This window comes from Lotus japonicus, chromosome 4 (assembly GCF_012489685.1).
Source record: "Lotus japonicus ecotype B-129 chromosome 4, LjGifu_v1.2".
Taxonomy (NCBI): Eukaryota; Viridiplantae; Streptophyta; class Magnoliopsida; order Fabales; family Fabaceae; genus Lotus; species Lotus japonicus.
Genome location: NC_080044.1, coordinates 7,330,416 through 7,352,675, shown reverse-complemented (window position 1 = coordinate 7,352,675; position 22,260 = coordinate 7,330,416). Strand labels below are relative to the sequence as shown.

Below are 22,260 nucleotides of genomic sequence, written 5' to 3'. Positions count from 1 at the left end.
ATGAGCTGTAGTGGAAGCAGAAGCAGCAGGAGTAAAAACCACTGGTGCAAGTCTAAGGGCTTCAGCTTCAGCTTCACGTCTCTCTGCCTCTAGCACTTTCTGCTGCCCAGACTTCAAATTTGGTAAACTATTGAATAGATTAATTTTGTTTTCACTCAGATAACCCAAGTTGAATGATGGCCAATTCCATGTTTCCTCTTCTAACTTTTGCTCAATAATGTTATTTAATTTATGGTTGACCTTCTTTTGGTTTTTCTTTTGTACATTTGACATGTTATTTTCCTTCTATTTGTGTTCTTGGGTGCAACGCAATGTATTTTAATCAAATTTGGGTTACCATAAAGTATTAGTGGGAAAATTATTTTGTTCTTACTTTAATAGTATAGTATATGTAAATACCTGATTTATGAAGTATGTATAATTTTGTTATTTAAATTTGGTAGTACGCTATTTATGATAGAGGTTATATGTATTCAGTACATAACATAGGGTACTTGACTAAGAGAAGTTCACATAGCATTGTAAAAAGTTAACATTTATTAGTAAATTTTTGTCATTCTTGGAAAAGTTTTTTTAGCTTATGTTTGTTCTAGAAGCTATATTGGTACGATGACAAAATATAAGGATGAAGAGTTGTTTTATCATGTAAAAAGTGTAACGCATTAAAATTTTAAAAAATTGTGTACTAGAGAAGTATTGACTTTTGTAATGAATTGGTTACTTTTTTGGGAAGAATCATTTTCATGAAAAAGTGACTCTAAGTATATTGGATTTAGTTTGCTATAGAGGTAATACCTTTAACACCCGTGGAGGCAAAAAAAACACATTTTCAGTATAAATATAGTACAAGTAGGTTGTAAAATTTCATTTGTGAAGAGCATGTAAGCTAGGTGATCATTGTGTTTTGTTTATTGCCCTTATTTTCTAAGCTCTTACCTTAGATTTGTTGTCCAAAAGAATAGGTAAGACTTGAAGTATAACCAGTGAGGAACAATTGGTTTTTTTTTCTGGCATATTCATTTAATTAGTATCATGTTTGTTAAATTTTTAGGTAATTAGTGTGGGCAGATTTGTGGTGCTTTGTCATGGCTGGTGTTCCTATAAAATATAAAAGAGTAATGTCGTCCAGTAGCAAATCAACAGGTAAATATGTGTTCCTTCTATATCAATTGTGTGAAAGAATTATGATTAAAAGTGTTTGATATGAATATATGAAGAAGAGCTGAGCTTATTAATCCTTTGTGTTCTTTTTGGTAAGGTATTGGACAGGGATCGGTGCCCTCATTATCTGAAGAAAGAACAAGGGGTAACAAAAAGAAATGTTTTCCGAGAGGCCAAAGATATATGCGCCAAGAGAAATTCAGTTGAGTTAATTAACTTAGCATGTTCATTAGTAGTGATTATTTTGTTGTGAAGGTTTTTTTTACCTTAGTTTTTATCTTTTGGTAGTGTGCTCAAGGACTACCTCAAGTTTGGCTAATGACACTCTTTATGATGCTATGGATATTTCCTCGTCATCGGTGTCGACTAATGCTGGTATTTTTTTCTAATGGTTTATAATGTGAAATTTTGAGTGACTGAAAAATGTATAACTTGATTTTAGAAATTTTTAAGATAAGTAATATTAACTGTCAAATGAACGAATTATCAAAAGTGGGATTATAAAGATGACTGTTTTTGAGTTAGTAGTTTAAATCCAAGGGGATGATTTTGTGGATTATAAAATATTACAATGGAGGTTATTTAGGTGTCATATGATATGATATGAATCTGAAGTTGAAGAAATTAATATAAGGTATACTTTTTAAAGTCCAGTACAAGAAGATGGCGCGAGTGATGTTGGTGTGGATAATTGGATTAGTAGAGATGATAAGCTGCCAGGGGTATATAATTTAAATAATTTTATGGCCAATTTTTGGTGTCTAGGACAGTTCATTTCCATTTTCCAACCATGATTTTGATTTTTAATTTAAAGTATTGTTTGGTAGACATTTGTGAATGGAATGTCACATTTGAGTTCAGTTTTGTGATTGTTATGTTTTTATGATGGAGCAGAAGAGAAGAAAATTAAATGCTCTTGGAATATCACATTTTTGTTCTTTAGAAAATGGTGGAACATAATGAAACACACTCTTAAAAATTTAAATGGTCCATATTGCTCCTAATTTATATTTGAAATATTTATCTCCAAATGGTTTTAAATTGCATCTTTTGTAAAAAAAACTTATTGACAAACTTAAATAAAAAATTATTTTATTCAAAAAATTCACTTAAAATAAAATCAATTATTTTTTTAAGTAAATATTTTTATGCATATCGCTTAACTTTTTGATCAATAGAGTAGAATTGCTTTTTTTTTTAATGGAGGTTTTGAATAATGTTTATTATATTTTTTGTTCTATTCTTTCTATTTATGAAATAATAATTAATTGCAACTATTTGTAGATGAAGTTCAAACATTTAGTGGTTGTTCATCAAGTGATGAAAGTGAAGATAGTGAAGATGGTGAACGAGATGATATGCCTTGCAGTAAAAATTTTGATGAGTTTGAGGGTAAATTATTGTTTTATGATATAAATTTGTAATTAAAGGTTGATTGTGAAAAATTTTCCATGTAAGTGTTATTGAATTTAAATGCAGAATATTCTGATATTGGAGACATGAAGTATGAGTGTCAGTATTGTGGGGCTTTGCATTGGTATGCTGAAGGAGTTAGAAAGAAAAAGAATAATATTCCCACAATTTTTTCTCTGTGTTGTCTAAACGGAAAAGTGTTAGTTCCTTTCTTCAGGAAGCCACCGACTTTATTATGGGATTTGATAATGGGAAATGATGTTCGTAGTCGAGAATTCTTAGCAAATATAAGAAGTTATAATAGTGCTTTTTCTTTTACTTCATTTGGTGGAAAAATTGAAATTGGTCTAAATGACGGAGGCGGTCCACCACAATTTGTTATTAGTGGGCAAAATTATCATCGTATTGGTAGCTTGCTTCCAAATGTGGGAGAGACTCCTAAATTTGCCCAACTTTATGTTTATGATACTCAGAATGAGATCCAAAATCGAAGTTCACACTTTAGGTACGTAAATGCTATTTTTTCTTATGAATGTTGTATATTATGTTTTAATGTTATTAATATTTTTGTTTTATTGTTTAGGAATTCGGATGGAAGTTGTAAGCTAAACAAATCCTTAATTGAAGATCTTTTGGCAATGGTTGATGAGTGTAATGTCTTGGTGAAATCATTTCGAAAGGTACGTGATTTCATTTCTATCAACCCATTGTTAAGGATTTCTCTAAGATTGTTTAGGGCTAGACCCAAAGACCCAAGAGTGTACAATTTACCTTCTGTGGATGAGGTAGCTGGTTTAATTGTTGGTGATTTTGATTCTACTGATTGTGGTCGAGACATAGTTGTTAGTTCAATGGATGGTACTCTTAGAAGAATTCATGAGACACACACTTCATTTTTACCGTTGCAATATCCTTTGCTTTTTCCTAATGGAGAAGATGGATATAAAGAAGATATTTTGTTTCGCCAAGATGGAGATGGTCGTGTTTTTAAAAAGAGAGTACGAGTATCTTTGAGAGAATTTATTTCTTTTAGAATTCATGAAAGAATGAGAGCGGATTCAGTTATATTGCGTAGTAGAAGATTATTCCAACAATTTCTTGTGGATTGTTATTCGATGATTGAGGCTCAAAGATTATCATATATCAAGGGTAATCAAAAGACAATACGTCGAGACTTCTTATCTGGATTGGAGGAGGCTATGGAGAAAGGTGATGTCGATTCAGCATCAGTTGGAACAAGGATAGTTCTACCTTCATCATTTACTGGTGGAAGAAGATATATGTTTAACAATTGTCAAGATGCAATGGCAATCTGCAAACATGTTGGATATCCAGATCTTTTTATAACTGTTGCTTGCAACCCAAAGTGGCTTGAAATTCAAAGGTGTGTTTCTGAAAAAGACTTGAATGCCTATGATCGCCCTGATATCTCGTGTCGGGTTTTTCATATTAAAGTGAAGCAGTTAATGCGAGATTTGAGGAAAGGTCAATATTTTGGGAAAGTCTCAGCTGGTTAGTAATATTTCAATTGAATATAATATATATATATATATATATGTAGATATTGAAAAATATTATATGGGTGATTAATTTATTTATAGGAATGTATATCATTGAGTTTCAAAAGAGGGGACTTCTACATGCCCATATACTTATTTGGTTAGCGCCTGGTTCAAAGCTAACAACACCAGAGAAAATTGATTCAGTTATATGTGCAGAGTTACCTGATCCAGTTGCTAGCCCGAAACTATTTGAAGTTGTTTCTATGTTCATGGTCCATGGTCCATGTGGTAGTAGTAGGAAAAATTCTCCGTGCATGGTAAATGGTCGGTGTTCCAAATTTTTTCCTAAGAAATATGTGGATAAGACCTCATTTGACATTGATGGTTATCCGACATATCGAAGGAGGAACACTGGTGTTTTTGTTGAAAGACGTGATGTTCAATTAGATAATGGGTATGTTGTTCCTTATAATGCAAAATTGTTGATGAAGTACCAAGCCCACATTAACATTGAATATTGTAACAAATCGAATTGCATCAAATACTTATTTAAGTATATCAACAAAGGAGTTGATCGGGTTACAGTTTCAATGAAAAATGAATGTAATAAAGGACAAAATGTGCCGGAGGTTGATGAGATCCAACAATATTATGATTGTCGTTATTTGTCTGCTTGTGAAGCTGCTTGGAGATCATTTTCATTTCGTATTCATGATCATTGGCCTCCCGTTCAGCGATTACCTTTTCATATGCCCAACAAACAAGTTGTATTATATGGTAATGAAGAACCAATTGATAGGGTCGTTCAAAGAGGTCAGATGTCTGAAACAATGTTTACTGGGTGGATGGTTGCTAATATGATATATGAACATGGTAGGCATTTGACATATGCTGAGTATCCGCAGTTATTTGTTTGGCATCCTAAAGATAAAGAGTGGCGACCACGCAAAAGAGGGTTTTCCATTGGAAGAATGAATTTTATACCTTTGGGGTGTGGGGAGGTATATTATTTGCGTTTATTGTTAAATCTACAATGTGGATGCACAAGTTATGCCGATTTGAGAACTGTTGATGGTGTTGTTCGAGTGAGCTTTCAGGAAGCATGTTCTGCCTTGGGATTATTAGAGGATGATAAAGAATTTATTGATGGATTAATTGATTGTGCTGAATTGTCAGGTGGTATGTCTGTTAGAAAGTTGTTTATGGTGTTGCTATTATCTAATTCAATTGTCACACCAGGAAAAGTTTTTGAGGAAACTTGGAGGTTGTTAGCCGATGGAATTCTTTATAAGCGAAGGAAATTACTTTGCAATCCAGGTATTTTTTATTTATTTATGTATTTGTTTATATACATGTATATATTTATGTTTTGTACATGTCATTTCTTTGTGGTTGTTAAAGTAATTGTTATTTTGACTTTATATAAATTGTTTTATTTTATCTAGCTTTGCGTTTGGATGATCAGACTTTGAAGACGCTTTGTTTGATTGAGCTTGAAAAAATGTTAGTTAATAATGGGAAAACACTAAAGGATTTTCCTGGCATTCCGTATCCTATTTCAGATGAAGTCCCTCAGTTTGAGAATGTCATGTTGTTTAACGAGTTAAGATTTGACATTGATGATATGTCAGTTAAACATAATGACCATTTGATGAAGTTGAATAATGGTCAAAGGAAAGTGTATGATGAGGTTATTGATGCAGTTAATAAATCAGATGGAGGATTTTATTTTGTCTATGGTTCAGGTGGTACAGGAAAAACTTTTCTTTGGAAAACCCTAAGTTATAGATTAAGATCTGAGCGGAAGATTGTGTTGAATGTTGCATCCAGTGGTATAGCATCTCTTTTGTTACCTGGTGGGAGGACTGCACATTCGTTATTTAGTATCCCACTTGTGTTAAATGAGGATTCATGTTGTAATATTAGGCTGGGTAGTAACAAGGCAGAGTTGCTTAAACATACAAGTTTAATTATATGGGATGAGGCACCTATGGTTAATAGGTGGGCATTTGAGGCTGTTGATAGAACCTTGCGTGATATAATGGAAGTTGGGGATGTTTATGGTGGGGGAAAGCCGTTTGGTGGAAAAGTTGTGGTTTTAGGGGGAGATTTTAGACAAACTCTTCCTATTATCCCGAAAGCAAGTAGGGAAGAAATTGTAATGGCTACTATTAACTCATCAAGACTATGGAAATTTTGCAAAGTCTTAAAACTTACTGAGAATATGCGTTTGCATGGGAATGATTCTTTACATGATTGTGAAAAATTGGTTGAATTTAGCAAGTGGATACTTGATATTGGTGATGGTAATTTGGGTGATTACAATGATGGTGAATGTGATTTAGATATTCCACATGACTTGATGGTTCCCTTTAAAGATGATGCTGTGTCAAGTATAGTTTATTCCACCTACCCTGATATTCAAAGGAAATTTTTTGATGAGGAATATTTTATTGATAAAGCTATTCTTGCTCCCACTTTGGATATTGTTGATAGTGTGAACCAGTTTGTGCTTTCAATAGTACCCGGCAAAGAAAAAGTGTATTTAAGTTCAGACAGTGTAGTCAAAGTTGATGAAGATGTAGCCATTGATGCAAATTGGATAACCATTGAGTTTTTGAACGACATTAAGGGATCTGGACTTCCTGATCATAGGTTGTGTTTGAAAATTGGAACGCCCATTATGTTAATGAGAAATATTGATGTTTCAGCTGGGTTATGCAATGGAACTCGGCTTATTGTGTTGGATCTTAGACCAAATTTGATTTATGGGAAAGTGCTAAATGGAAATAAAGCTGGCACAAAAACATACATCCCACGCATGACTATTGTTCCTTCTGATAGTGGTCTACATGTTAAAGTTCAACGTAGGCAATTTCCGGTGTGTGTTTGTTTTGCAATGACAATTAATAAGAGTCAAGGGTAGACGTTGTCTCGAGTGGGGATTTTTTTACCGAGACCTGTTTTTTTCCATGGTCAACTATATGTTGCGTTGTCGCGTGTGAAATCAAGGGATGGATTGAAAATTTATGTTGACCAGACAGAAGTTCCGCCTTTGGAGCACACAAAAAATGTTGTTTACAAAGAAGTATTCAAAAATTTAAGCTGAGGTATGAAGATGAGTCAATTGCTAATTATATATGTTGGTCCCCTTATTTAAATTTAGTATAAAGGTAGGTTTAGATAGTGACAATTTTTAAGCAAATACTATGATAAATAGTAATTTTATGATTTATGTTAACTCAATATTTATGGTAGTTAGTTTATTTTCAAATGAATCTCCAGATGGGGAAGGTCTCCTATGTACCATTTAATGGAAGGCATGGATTCTCATAAATGGTAAGTGATTTTAGGTGTACATTGCTTGAATGGATCTTGTAGCCGTGCTCTTGTATTGCTCAGTTAAATAACAGATTTGTTCAACTAAAATGAAGTATGGATGGCCGTTTTTTGTACTCTAAGTGATGGTGTTGCAACACTCTCTTTTGGTGGAGGATATTGGTTTTTTTGATTGATGCAAACTCGTGAGCTCCCATTAGAATGGCTTTTGCTTCCTGGTTCCTTTTTCACAAGTCTACCTCTGCTGGTTATTTCCTGGAGGTACAGATTCTGTATTAAGAATTTGGTGGAATGTTTGGTCTTGATTTTGGAAGGCTTACGAATTGGGTTTGGGTTGAGTATTAGTTTTCTTTGTAAACACCCTTGAAAATTCTTCTTAACTTTTCAAAATAGGTACTCTTTTTCCTTGCTAGGTTTTCCCAAGGGGGTTTTATCCTAGAAAGGTTTTAATGAGGCATGTTTTGTTAAGTCTATTTTCAAGGGGGTATTAGGTGGGGTAGTTTTCTTCTTTTATAGGGTTTTGGTATTTGTACATGTAAGTATCTGATTATTTAATTTATTATATGTAAAATGTTAAAGATGAACTTATTATGTATTCATTGGTTTCGTTGTTAACTTAAAGAAGCAACTTCATTTAATAAAAAAATAGGTACGTCTAACCTGTTGAAGGGATAGGCCATTTGTGCAATGGAAGTTTACACACAAAACCATTTTAAGCATAAATATAATCAGTACTACGTCAGTAGTTAACTTTCATACTAAAAGTTCAATTATCATAAACTGCAATATAGTAACTATAGCCATATATAAAAGCCAACATTGATATGTATGTCTTGGAGCAAAAAGTATGACATATAAGGTTAAAAACAAAGTCGCTAAAATAAAAGTTTATCCAGTTAAAATTCAACTATTTAGCACTAAGTTTGTTGAACATTTTTCTTCAAACTTCTCTCATTGGATTTGGTATCTTGTTATCTTCATCTTATTAGCAGAAGATAGGTTTTTATTCATTCTTGAAAACCTGAACATGGAATTTTGTCCAGAGTAAGGTTTTCTTCAGAACTTCTGACCCTGGTACCTCTGAAGTCATCAGATGTTACCTCCTTCAGAAGTTACTCGATCAGAAGCACTTAACCCACCGGTTAAACTTCTGTGGTAGGCAACAATACACGTGTCACTTCATTTGTGACATAGTTCCTTGAGTCGCGTGGTATATCTGCTATAATGATGATGTCTACTCTTCTCTACTATGCTATTTTCAGACTATCTATTTTATAACCGTTGATTTTGCCTTTAATTTCTTATAACTGTCAACGGTTACCATTAAACCCACTATATGCACTGTCACACACGATCTCCCACTCACTTACACTTACGGTTTTGAAACTATCCGTGTGCATTGCATTCATTCATACTCCTTCCTCCAACATTTCCCCCTTCTCTCTGAACCCTAAACCTCATTCTCTGAGAATCATGGGCAAATCGAGGAAACCTAAGGTAAATGTTTCTGCTTCTTCCAAACAAACTGTCGAAGATCAAGAGAATCAAAGATTCGAAGAAGCACAGAAGATTCTGAATGCACCAAATGTAGTCACTTGTGCCAAGAAAGTAGAAGAACTGAATGTGTGTTGTGAAGCAAGAGTTGACTTCGACAATCTAGCTGAACATGGGTTCGACATCAGGGATCAGGTCAACTTACAAGGGTGGTCTGGCTACTACTTCAATAGACTTGATGGTCCGATTTACAACAAATTGGTTGTTGAGTTCTGGAAGAACGCTGTCTGCAACGACTACTACGTTGTTTCTCACGTGCTGGACAAGAAGATTGTAATCTCAGAAGAGTCCATTGAAAAGTTGCTGGGTATGGAATTCCAGCAAGGAAAAAGGATTAAGAACGTTGATGCAAATGTTCCTGGGATGAGGAGCGTGGTCAACAAGGCGATTTATGACCACTGGGAAATGGAGAAAACCAAGTACAACATAAAGGACTTGAAGCCTCATATGAAGATTTGGCAGAAGATATTCCTTACCTGCATTCACCCCAGAACTGGTGGAACTGATTATCTTAATGCAACTCAAAAGGTAATCATGTACTACATTTCTAAGGGCGAACTAGGGATGGCAATGGGTCGGGTAGGGTGCGGGTTTTGCCAAACCCAAACCCAAACCCGAAATCAAAAACCCACACTCGCACCCGCACCCGAACCCGAAATGGGTGGTGAACTTAAACCCACACCCGAACCCATTGGGTTTCGGGTTCACCCGACCCGTACCCACACCTGCACACAACCTCAAACAAACAGTTGAACTCGGAAACCCGACCTGAAAAAGACTGTGAAGAGAGCTATATTATGTAATGTAACATTGTAATTGCCATGTTACTGTTAAATTAATATGCAAGATGCTGCATATATTGTACTGCACAAGCAGAATACTTAGGTTTCACTTATACAGATCCGGGTTCGGGTAGGGTTCGGGTGCGGGTTTGGTCAAACCCAAACCCGAACCCGAAAGTGATCGGGTAAAACCCGAACCCGAACCCGAACCCGAACCCATTTAACTCGGGTTTTCACCCAAGAAATCGAGTCGGGTCGGGTCGGATGCCCATGGGTTCGGGCTTCTCTGCCATCCCTAGGGCGAACCTATCTGTCTTCCATTCCTTCTCTTCAATTATCTGAAGGAATGTGTTGAGAAATCAAGGACTACAACTGGTTCTGAGAACAAGAGGTTCATATTTTACATTCCGTATGGAAGGCTGCTGTCAGATATCTTCGTCCAGAATAAGCTTGTCAAGACCCTATCAGACCTTGGACTTCACGAAGATCTGGCCATGTCTATTGGCGATGCTCTCAATGGCACAAAGTTGAAGAAAATGCAAATCATTGAGAAAGTTCAAGTTGCTCCCAGAGAAGACACTTCTGATGAGGTTCGTAAGAGAAACTACCCCATTGATGATTTTCCTATTTGGTCCAAGAAGGACAATCCAGCATGTATTCTGGAGTATGTGCGGATGCTCAGAAGACAAGGAGATCCTATCACTCTTGAGGAGTTTGTCAAGACACTTCCTGAAAGTCCTCCTAAGTTGGCAACAAGGAAATCAAGGAGGGCAACAAGCAGCAAGCCTTCAGATCCTAAGGGCAAAGGGATTCTGACAGAGGAACCTGCAAAGAAGAAAGCTGCATCCAAGACTGTGATCATCAGAGAACCCTCTACTGTAAAACCTTCCAAGAGAACCTTAGTTCAACCACGTCAAGTGTCTGAATCTGAAAGCTCTGAAGACACATGGGAAGATTCCTCAAGCGAGGAAACTGAAGATGATGATATTCATGTGGCTAAGAGAAGAAAAGTTACTCTTGAGGAAGAAGAAGATGAGCAGGATGACCATGAGATCATCCAGAATGTGATTCAGGTTATGAGGGAAGCTTCAGACGCTGAAGAATCCACTGATTCTGATGTTGTTCCCTTAGTGAAGAGAAGGAAGCTTCCTCTGAGGGGTCCCCTTCAGCAGAAAGAGGCAGTTGCAGAGCAAGCATCTGAACCTGCTTCAGAAGTTCAACGTGAAAGGAGATCTAAAAGAACTTCTGATCCAGCAAGGGCTGCAAATCTTACCACAACCACATCCATCAGAAGTCCAAGTAAGGTAATTACTGAAAGCATTAACTCTGATTCTGCTTTAGTAGTTATTCCTGAACAACCCCTGCCTATATCTACCTCCATGCCTACCTCAATCCAAACAACACCCACTCAACCTGAAACACAAGCTGAAACACAAGCTGAACCTCAAGCTCCTAAATTCACCATCCAAACAGCTACCACAGTCATCCCTTCCACTCCAATTTACACCTCTTCCACATCCATCCCAACTGAACCAGTACCTCCTTTCAATTCCTTCATTCAAGGTATTTCTCAAAGTGAGGCCACTTTGAGAACCTTGGTTGAACAATTCAACCCCAAGCCTTCATCCACTTCACACACCTTCCTCATAACCCAGACTGGTGAGATCCATGCTGAGAAAGAAAAGGATGATGATGATGTTCAGATTCTTGTACCGCCTTTCAATGTGAAGCCCCTTCAACAAATTGCTTCCAACTTTGAAGATCAGCTTCCAGATGCTGCTGAGACCTCCTATGTGTCCTTGTCCAACTACTCAGCAGTCAACTCACAGGATCTGAGTTTCACTTCACCTGAGAAGACTGTCACCTCAAGGCAAAGGCCAAATATTATCTCTGAAGCTGAGCACATGGATGAATCAGATCACTCAGGCGTAGAGAAGGACCACGAGATTGATTCCACACCTTCAGAGCACCTGGATGAATCAAATGCTTCAAGCTCCAATGCTGCCAGAACTCCTCAGCTTGTTCTGACCTTGGCCACCTCCTTTCCTCCTCAGAATCTTACTCAACTCATTCGGGAGTTTTCTGAAGAGGCCTCCAGAAGACTGAAATGGCTGTATCAGGTAACTGATAATCAGTTTGATGCCTCTCTTGTTGATGGTCTATGGTCTGCCTTTGAGAGATGGTCAGAAGGCAAAGTTCATGAACTTCAGAAGCAACTTAGCAGGGAGAAACGACTAAGAGTTCATGATGCATCTGAGAGGGCCTATGAGCAAAGGCAGAGAGTGCTGGACAGGGTTTGTGAACCCTTGAGAAGAGCCATGGCTCAACGACCATGTGTTGTCTCTGAATGTACCTCAGAAGATGCTGTGATGCTTTCAGCAGAGGTTGAAGAAGAAAGCTCTGATGGTATAGTCATTCTGGAAGATGCAGTTGATCATGAAGTTGAGAAGCAAGGGCCAACTCAAGTTGATACTGTCATGTCTTCAGAAGCTGCAGCTGCTACTCCTACACAAGCACCAGAAGTTCCTACTTCTGCTCCAGCTCCAGAAGTTGCCATTCTTGCTGCTCGGATTGACAGGATTCAGGATGATCAGCAGAGGTTATTTCAGATGGTTGAGCAACAAGGACATGTTCAGAATGAGCAAAGCAAGCGAATTCAAGAGTCCTCAAGCAAAATGGAAGCAATCATGAAGTATTTAATGGACAACCTTCCTTCATCTTCCAAGCCTTGAATCCCCCACATCTATCATGCATGCATTTATTTGTCATGACTAAATTTAATTCATGTTGACTGTGTTAATTTTTCATTCTCTGATTCAATGCACCATCCATTTAGTAACTCACATGCTTTTATGATTGATAAGTTTTATGCATGTTTTTCTGTTACTTTTTCTTCTTATAATCTCTCCAATACTTCTTCTTCATCACACCACAATTCACCTCATCCTTCGTTCACTTCAAATCTTCCATAACTTCCAATTCAAGAATGACTACTGTCGATTTGATTTCTGGACTCAAGACTTTGGTATTCGACCAAGTCTTTCCATGGAGCGTCAATGTATCTTCTTCTCTCTCGCTCTTGAGCGGATTGAGACTCTTCTGAAATGCTGGCTCACTTCTCATCAAACTCACTGTCTTCAGAACCTTCAAGAAGTTCTGACTGACCTCCTCCGTTTGACCACTCGCCGGAAGGACGTTGAAGATCAGCTCCAGGGCATTTGCATGCTTCTAGAATATGAAGAAGATCACGATGAAGCGGATCAAGCAGCTGTGCAGGAGAATGTTGCCTTGAAGGAAGAACTGGCTACTCAGTTAGCCTCAATTGATCAGGACATTCGTCCCCTCCACCTTCAACTTCTCTCCATGAAGAATTCTCGAGCTTTCCTATTTATCTAGGATTAGTCTTCTTCGTTCCTCTCGATCCTTTGTACTTCTTCTCCGTTCAGTAATAATAACATATCTTATTTGCATCACCTTCTTGTTATCGTTATTGTTGGTTTTGTTTTTCACCCTTTTTGCTTATGACAAAAAGGGGGAGTACATAAAAATGGTTTTGATAATTTTTTTTTTCTTATATATATATAAAACCAGTAGAGGAGAATAAGTATAATTACTTATAGCACATAGATATTGTCAAGCGTCTCAAATAAGGAATACATTTTGTTCATATACTGAACTAATCTTGCTTCTGACGCCTTATTCCAATTATATATGGACAAGAATCTATGTTATTATGTGATATACGCTAAGTTCTGAACCATCACTTCTGATGAGTATACATCTCTTCAAGCGTCGTAAATTCTGATCACATAACCAGACTCCGAATCTAGACTATTCATCATCTCATCAAGTCATAGATTCAGGGGGAGACCCTAGCTCAGAATCAGATGTCATCCCAGATTCAGAAAGAGCAATGCAAACCGTTACACAAGGATAAGTTTAATCTCTGATCCTTTCTTTCCTATGTATTCAGTTTATTGTGTAAAAATTGTTCATCAAAATACTTGTTTTGTCATCATCAAAAAGGGGGAGATTGTAAGATCAAGGTTTGATCAGTGGTTGCATCTCTATGTTTTGATGATTACAATTAAGGTTTGTGATGATGAACAATTGTGGTACCCTAACGTTTGTCTTTTTAAGTTGTGACAAACAGGTTCTGAATCTGACCCAAGCCTATTCGTTCAGAAGAAGAAGAACCAAGGGTTACTAAAAAGAGAGCTCTTTAAGCCACCATGTTCGTTCTGAACAGTGGCAAATACTTCAGAAGCTCTGAAGATGGAAGCTCTCAAGAAGTTCTGAAGAACTCAAGTCTGAAGTTCTGAAGACCAGATGTTTAAGAGGATCGGTAGATCAGCTTCTTAAGAGGATACTAGTGAGAAAATCAGTGTATTGTTAGTCACTTAGCAGGTTGCAAAGTGCAGTTGTAACACTCATTGATTTTAGTGGATTGCCTTCATCAGAAGAAGGAAGAAATCACCTTCACAGGTGGACTGGATTAGCTTGAGCTTTTATCTCAAGTGAACCAGGATAAAATACTTGTGTGCTTTACTTCCTATCATTTAGCACTTAGTTTTTATCTTTGAGTTTTGAAAAAGCTTAAAAAGTATACCCGTGATTCAAAAACTCTATTCAAACCCCCCCCCCTTTCTAGTGTTTTTCGCACCTTCAGGATGGTATCCCCTGAAAATGGTAACTTGTATAATTTATGATATACAATGATTTGGTATGAAGAAAATGATGAAATGTAGTAAGTGAAATACCCTTTCAGATTTTCCCTTCATTTCTTCTGGACTTAAGATTGCCTTCCACATGAGCAGACCATGTTTACCTGAAGCAACCATCTCATTCCAGTATCTAATTGTATCGTAATTCACTGGAACACCTGGTTTGTCAGCATGCTTGCCTTTGTGATGCTGGGGAGTTTCTTCTAAGTTGTTGGTGATCTTAGCAGGATATTCTACCTCATGGTTGTTGCTGTCATAGACTCCAATTTCAAATTTAGCTGCTTGAATATATGAAAATTTGATCCATGCTGTAGTGTGAAGTTTATATATAGTTCTGAGGATAGTTATAGATTTTCCGAACCAATATCTGTTTCTATGCCTATGTGTTTTCATAACCAGGACGTTTCCTGCTGGATCTTCTAATAGGGCATGGTGTTGCAGTTCTTGTCCATATATTTTGGTTAACCACCGTGGAATCAGCAGACTATTCTGCAATTTAAGTAGAAGAATGAAAAGTTGAGGATTTAGATGAAATAAAATATAAGAAAGGTAACAAACAGAAAGTACTGTTGGTAAGAACAAGTGTTTACTCTTTGTTTTCAAAAGAGGATTAAATCAATATAGAAGGGGAGGCAAACAGGTAATCAAGAGGCTCTTCTAAGTTTGAAAGGTAGTAAAGTGAAAAGAAAGCAAAGTAAAAAGCAACATAACAGATAGTGAAATTGCAAAATATAAATTCAATAAGTGTCTTTGATCATTACCCTGTGTAGGTGGAGGGGCTTGTAGAATAGCTTTGAGTCCTTTTGTCCATTGTGTCTTCTTTGGAGATCCATCTTTGACATGGTAAAACAGTCCAACTGAAGTTAGGCAATTAAGATATGCAGATTGATTTGTGAGATTTTATTTCAATATTGCTTTAGTTCTATAAATGGTTAAAAATTGGAAATGAAAATTGTAAAAGTAATGTAAGTGGGATTACACATGGTATAATGTATGGTACTGGTTAATTTGTTGTCAAGGTAGGTTTTTAAAAATTAAAAGAACCGAAATTCAATGAAAATAGAGTATATGATATAAGTCTTTCTATAGGAAATTTGTGTTAAAGTGAATTAGAAGGGTTGAAATTGAATAACAGAAAACAAGTATTGACAAGTGGAAGATTGTTTTTGGTGGATGTGACAAGTTTCTTTTAATTAAGCACAAATACGAATGGTGGTGTAAAACTTATTTACACCGTTGGTGCATAGAAATTAATCTCATAATTTATTTGGTATGATTGTTATATATTAAATTCTGGTAGGATGAGTATTCTATTTATATTTATGAAAAACCAAAATTCAAAATATGGACACTTAGTTTTATTTTATTGTTAACTTAATATCTCATTGTAAAATATTTGGAAAAAAAATAATATAACATGGTATTTTATAGATATTGTTTTGATACATTGTTATTTGTTTTTCTTTATATTTTCGTATGAAATTATAATTAAATTAAATTAGAAAAAAAAAATAGGAAAAAATAAGATGTGAGGTACAATTTAATTTATTATATTTTAATTGGATTAAGACATTTGAATCACATCATATTATGTTATAATAAAATATTTTGGAAAAAAAATGGCACCGTGCATAGCACGGGTTACTACCTAGTGAATATACAGAGAGAGATGTAGGAGTGATTGAAGCAGCTCAAAGGTTTTATTCGCAGAAGTTGCTTTCATTGTTGGAAAATGTTTTGTAGGTCATTAAGGACTAAGATACTAAAAGAAAGAAAATAAATAATATATGTGATATATATATATATATATATATATATTGTGATGTGATAAGAAATGAAATATAAAGAGAAAAATAAGGTGTTTAAGGCATGTCTTTAATGTTATAAGGCATTTTTTAATATTTTTTACTCAGTCATTAGTACACGGGACAATTCTAGACGGCTATAAGTGTCAACATGTAATTTACAGGTCAGTCATTTCAAACCCGTTGGATCTTTGAATTTAAGAATATTCTTTAGATGGACAACTTTGATTAATTAGAGATAAAAGGGTAAACATGTAATATCTCTTCTTTTATTATTTAAAAATAAAACTAAAATTTATTATATCTCCTCATTTTATACTCATTCATCTTTATCTTCTTATGGTTCATCTTCATATTCTTCCCCACTTTCCATTGACTAAATCTAATTTATACTTAATTAACAGCAAGAGGAGGGAGAAGACATATGACAATTCTACTTGTTCATCCTCATGTTTTTATCTCGTTTTTTGTTTCTTGTTTTCTTTAATTTGTGACTCTTGTGTATTGGGTTGAAGTACCTCTTGTACTTCCTTTCAATATATTTTTGGCTTATAAAAAAAACTTGATTAACAACAAATCAATTTGATTTCATTAAAATTTCAGAAACCTAATTTCATTAAAATATTTGAATTCATCTCATCTTCTTGTTAGTTTCAGAAACCATCCATTTCTCTCTTCATGTTTTCTTCTTCTTCTTCCTCTCTCATAAAAACCACCATTCACAGAACCACCCCATGCTTATGTTCATCCTCTCCCAATTGCCTAGACCATGAGCTCCATGGCCGAACCACCGCCATAGAAGCACGAGGATATTGCCACTACTGCGAGCTCCTTCATCTCCCTCCGGTTCCGGCGAGATCTCCACCAATAACCACTACCTTGGTTCGCACTACACCCGACCCCAAACTACTTCCTCCTAGACGAAGAAGGAGTGCTTAGAAACCTTAAAGCACGAAGATAAAATCCTTTGATCAAGGATAAATAATTCCATAGAGGCAACGTCATTCTTGCGCTGCCTTTGAACTGAAACGTCAACTCTAGGAACGTTAACGTATCCGCGCCAGAAAAATTGAGCAGAGGCTCAACCTCCTTTGCTCTCAAGAAATTGGAAAGTTGTTTCTCAAACACTTTAGCTACCAAATCAAAGACCGGAAACTCCATGAAGGTGAAGGTGGGCGAAGGGGAAGCTCCTAGGAAGCCTTAGAACGAGGCTCCACTGCGAATTGAAGGTTTTCTAGTGAGCTACCACCGCCTATAACTGTATTTTCCGCTCAAACCCGAGGGTTTTTGGGAAAGAAAACACCACCTTGAAGATCCTCGTCATGAGGAGAAGATTCGTTGCTCAGCTCTGCTCCGACCAAACTGCCGTCGTGAACCGTTGTTGGAGATGATTTCTGGCGACCACTCCGACGAGCCCTATTATGGAAAAGGAATATACTTTCTAAACAATTTCCACTCCCTCGAACTTAGATCAAGGAAAGTAGGAGCCTTTCCCCCTTACATGTCAATTTTAGGTTATCTATTTCCCAACCCTAACTTTCTTCTCCATTCCTTAGTTCTCATGTTTCTGAGTTCTATTCCCTAGTTTCAGTAAAGGATGGTCACAAGAGGAGAAGAAAACTGCAGCAAGAGAAGATGAAAAGATGTTAGGTTAATATTTTGGTAATGTGTTCTTTAAAGATATTTTCTAAAATATGATTAAAACAAAATACAAAACAAACAGTTTTCATTTTTGATGAAAATGAAAAACGAGTGAAAGCACTGAGATGGAAATGCGATAGTGGTGGTGGTGGCGGTGTAGGTGGCAACGAAGTTGCAACAGTGTTGGTGGTGTGGTAGTTGCGACAGTGACAATGGTAGTGGCGGTGGTAGAAATGGTAGTGTTTTAGGGTGGTGGTAGCAATAGTAATAGTAGAGAATGATGATGGTGGCGGTGGTGATTAAATCAATTTAAAATTGATTTCAATTATTTAAAATATATTTATATTTTTATGGAAAACATTTTAAAAGTCAAAACACATGTTTTCTAATTTTTTAAAAATTTGAATATGAAAATTATTTTCAAATGAAAAATGAAAAATGAAAAACAAAACCTATTTTCTCAAACGATCTTTTAAATTACACTCATATCTTTCCTTTGATTTTTAAACTTACAGTTCTCTCCCTGAGAGATGAGTAAATTATATTTATGTCACCTCTTATTTCAAAACTTACACTTTCCAAAAGAAATGTATAACATTATAGTATATTTTATTTTAAATGAATGTTTTTTATGGTTTAAACTTTAAATCAAAAGAATGAGTCTCCTAACAAAAATTTACACTATCTGTAATCACAGTAGTTTTTTTTTTAATGTCAAAGCAAATACAAACAAGTTACTTTAACAACCTGATTGGGCCATTGCAGAATAACTTCATCCCAGGCCGTGGTACTACAGATAATGCCTTCCTGGCGCAAGAAATCATACACCATATGCACCATTCGAAGGCAAAAAAAAGGTACTCTAGCCTTTAAAATTGACCTGGAGAAAGCATATGATAGCGTCTCGTGGGCCTTTCTTGAGGAAACTCTAATGTTTTATGGTTTCCCATAAAGAACTATTCATCTTATTATGAGTTGTGTCACCTCCGCCCAAATCTCTATCCTCTGGAATGGGTCTAGGCTTCCTAAGTTCAAGCCGGGGAGAGGGCTCAGGCAATGAGATCCCTTATCACCATATATGTTTGTGCTTTGCATGAAGCGTTTTTCTGTTTCTATACAGTGTAGTGTAGATGATGGAGCTTGGAAGCCAGTTCGGATTTCGCGGGAGGGCCACCAATATCCCATTTATTTTTTTGCTGATGACGTGCTTTTGTGTTGCCAGGCAAATACAAACCAGGTTCATCTTCTTGCTGCCCTTATGAAGTCTTTTTGTGATAGCTCCAGTCTCAAGATTAACCTCCAAAAATCTAAGGCCATCACCTCAAAGGGAGTTAGCGCGGAGATTCGGGCGGAGATTTCAAGCATCGCTCCCATCCCTTTCGTGAGAGACTTGGGTAAATACTTGGGCTTCCCACTTAAAGGGGGGCGTATGACTAGACAGAATTTTGATTTTCTTATTGAGAATATTCAGCGGAAGCTTGGCACTTGGAGAAGGAATATGTTGAATTAGCAGGACGAGTATGCTTAGCAATATCTGTGATTGCCTCCATCCTTAGGGGTGGGAATAGGCTGGGCCTAGATAGGATTTGCTTAAATAGGCCTAACCTGTTTAAAAATCTTAAGGCCTGAGCCTGGCCTATGGCCTATCAAAGGCTTTTTTTCGAGCCTGGCCTGGGCCTTCCGAAAGTCTGGCTTGGCCTGGTAGCCTGTTTAAAGGCATGTTTCACAACAAGAGTTTTACGTTTGTTAACAAATTTATCTGTAAAGAAGCTATCAAACTTATGAGCTAACAGGCTAAATTATACTAAAATAATCTTTTCAACAATCAGACTTAAAATATTATTAGCTAATAGGTAGTGATGAAACTAAGCGAGATTATGTTGGTTTCTTAGAGTTGGAGAGCCAATTTAAAATCACACGTCATATTAAGATATTTAAATACGTTATATATTTATTGTTAAATAGACTTATAACTTTGAATCGTTATATAAGTCAATTTGCTTAAATATATAAAAATCTCAATAAGTATATAATATCAAGATATTATTATAAATTTCTAATATATAGACATCATCAAGGGTAAAATATATTTATACTTATCATATTTACAATTTACCAAAAAAATACTAATCATATTTACTTAAATAGGCTAGCCTGTAAGGCTTACAAGGCTTGTTGAATGGCCTGAGCCTGGCCTTTTTAACTGAATAGACTTTTCAAAAAGCCTAAACCTTGCCTATTTACCAATTTGGCCTGGCCTGTGCCTGTGGTAGGCTAGGCCATAGGCCCCTACGAACGGCCTGGCCTATTCCCACCCCTATCCATCCTGACATATCCTATGCAAGTGTTTAACCTCCCTCGGAGCGTGACAAATCGCATTGATAAAATGCTGAGATCCTTCATTTGGGCTAGTAACGGGGTCTCGAGAGGATGGCATCTTGTTGGCTGGGACAAAATTGTTGAAACAAAGGAGCAAGGTGGCTTGGCGGTGAGAGATTCCAGTTTGGCGAATACGACACTTCTGGGCAAAGCTATTTGGAGTATTTTACATAAACCACAAAAATTGTGGGTGGAGACAATGAAACATAAATACACTTGTAACTCTTCTGTTTGCAGGTGAAACCTAAGGGGACTGACTCGCCAGTGTGGCGGGGAATTTTCAAGGCCCGTGACCGCTTGAGGGAGGGTTTCAAGTTCAGGTTGGGAACCGGAGACACGTCTTTGTGTTTTGGTGACTGGTGTGGTGATGGAGCGCTAGCAATAAAGGTGTTGTACGTGGACATTCATGACCTTGAGTTATCCTTGAGAGATGTTATTTCAAATGGGAGCTGGAACCTGGGCAACGTCTACACAACTATCCCAGATGAATATCAGCAGCGTCTCCAACTCATTGAACCTCACATAAAGCCCAATCAGCGTGATGTTTGGATATGGGACGGAAGCAGTACAGGTTGCTACACGGTCAAGGAGGCATACGCTTGGCTCCATCGACGGCAATATCCGCTGGCTGTGTAGGGCAATTGGAAGTGGGTATGGCGTTTGAAGGTTCCGGAGCGGGTGCGTATGTTTGTCTGGTTAATACTCCATAATTCTATCCAGACAAATGCGTACCATTATCGATGCAATATGGCAGAGAACGCAAACTATGCCCGGTGCTCGGCGGTGGAAGAGGATGTCCTTCATTGTTTAAGGGATTGTCCTCATTCACGGGAGATTTAGCTGAGACGTGGAGCACTGTCTTGGCAAGGTTTCTTGGTGAACGATTGTGGAGATTGGGTTAGTCAGCATGCATAAGGCAAGTATGGGATCCAATTTCTGGGGTGCTTATGGGGCATATGGAAGTGGAGGTGCAATATGGTTTTTGAGAAGTCTCCCAGGTCGGCTAATGAGGCCTGGCGTCGCATCTGTCACGAACATGATGACATGGTCAAATTCATGGAGGGTGGTGACGGGATAGAAGATGATCAACGGATGCTCAAGAGTTGGAAACCGCCGCCAGAGGGGTGTGTGAGCCTTTGTGTCGACGGCAGCTTCAAAAGTGAAACAGAATGTATGGGATGGGGTGGCATCTTTCGCGATTCACAGGGCCAGTGGTTGCTTCGATTTCATGGGTACCAAAGCGGTGGAAACACACTGCAGCCTGAGGCTTTTGCTCTAGAACATGGGCTGCAAGTGGCGTGGGAAAAAGGCTACAGAGATGTTATTTGTAGCGTGGATTGCAGAGACCTTCTTCTGGCTTTGCAGGATGGGGATCGCTGTCAATTTATGCCAACTTTGAGGACCATTCAACAGCTCTTGCAAAGGAGTTGAAGGGTCATTTTGGATAATATTCCTAGAGAATGTAATGAACCGGCGGATTGGTTGGCGAAGAGAGGAGCGTCTTCTCCTTTGAATCCTTGGTGCGTGATGGAGGCTCCCCTTGGGACTTAGAGACCCTAATATTGAGGGATCGCTTGAGCTCGTTGTAGTTGTTTCTTTGTTGTTAGTTTTCCGATGGAATAAAAAAAAATCATTTGCTCTTTCTTTATTCTTTTCTTCTCATGTGAAAAATGCTACCCATACGCGGGGCACCATATTTAATCAGACGGCATAGCAAAAATATTAAAATAGAAAAAAGTATTGAAGGTTGTTCATTTTCTTTAGGCGGTGCCTTGCTCATGAGGATAACATAGAAAATTTTCTTGTGTGAAATATTATTGGATGGTTTAGAAATCGATCCCTATTGACTTTGTGGATTGTGATAATGTCGGTACCTCTTTTTTATTGCGCGTGCACATCTAAACTAAAGTTGTTGAAAATTGGTTGATATTAACCTCTCCCTATTAAGCGCGTTGTGTTT

The 22,260-nt window shown here is 37.1% G+C and overlaps 2 protein-coding genes across 2 annotated transcripts; both read left to right on the top strand.

The window, feature by feature from the left end:
- The first annotated feature begins 1,118 nt into the window (after positions 1-1,118).
- LOC130712204 (uncharacterized) lies at positions 1,119-21,202 on the top strand. Its single transcript, XM_057562042.1, has 12 exons — positions 1,119-1,143; positions 1,450-1,536; positions 2,446-2,553; positions 2,641-2,698; positions 2,792-3,079; positions 3,158-4,086; positions 4,176-5,393; positions 5,522-6,947; positions 7,362-7,415; positions 9,098-9,497; positions 20,538-20,871; positions 21,021-21,202. Exons 1-12 carry the CDS (start codon positions 1,119-1,121, stop codon positions 21,200-21,202), a joined length of 5,109 nt encoding a protein of 1,702 aa, XP_057418025.1.
- A 73-nt stretch (positions 21,203-21,275) lies between these two features.
- Positions 21,276-21,731, top strand: LOC130712203 (uncharacterized). The gene has a single exon (XM_057562041.1). It carries the CDS (start codon positions 21,276-21,278, stop codon positions 21,729-21,731), a length of 456 nt encoding a protein of 151 aa, XP_057418024.1.
- Positions 21,732-22,260: the final 529 nt, after the last annotated feature.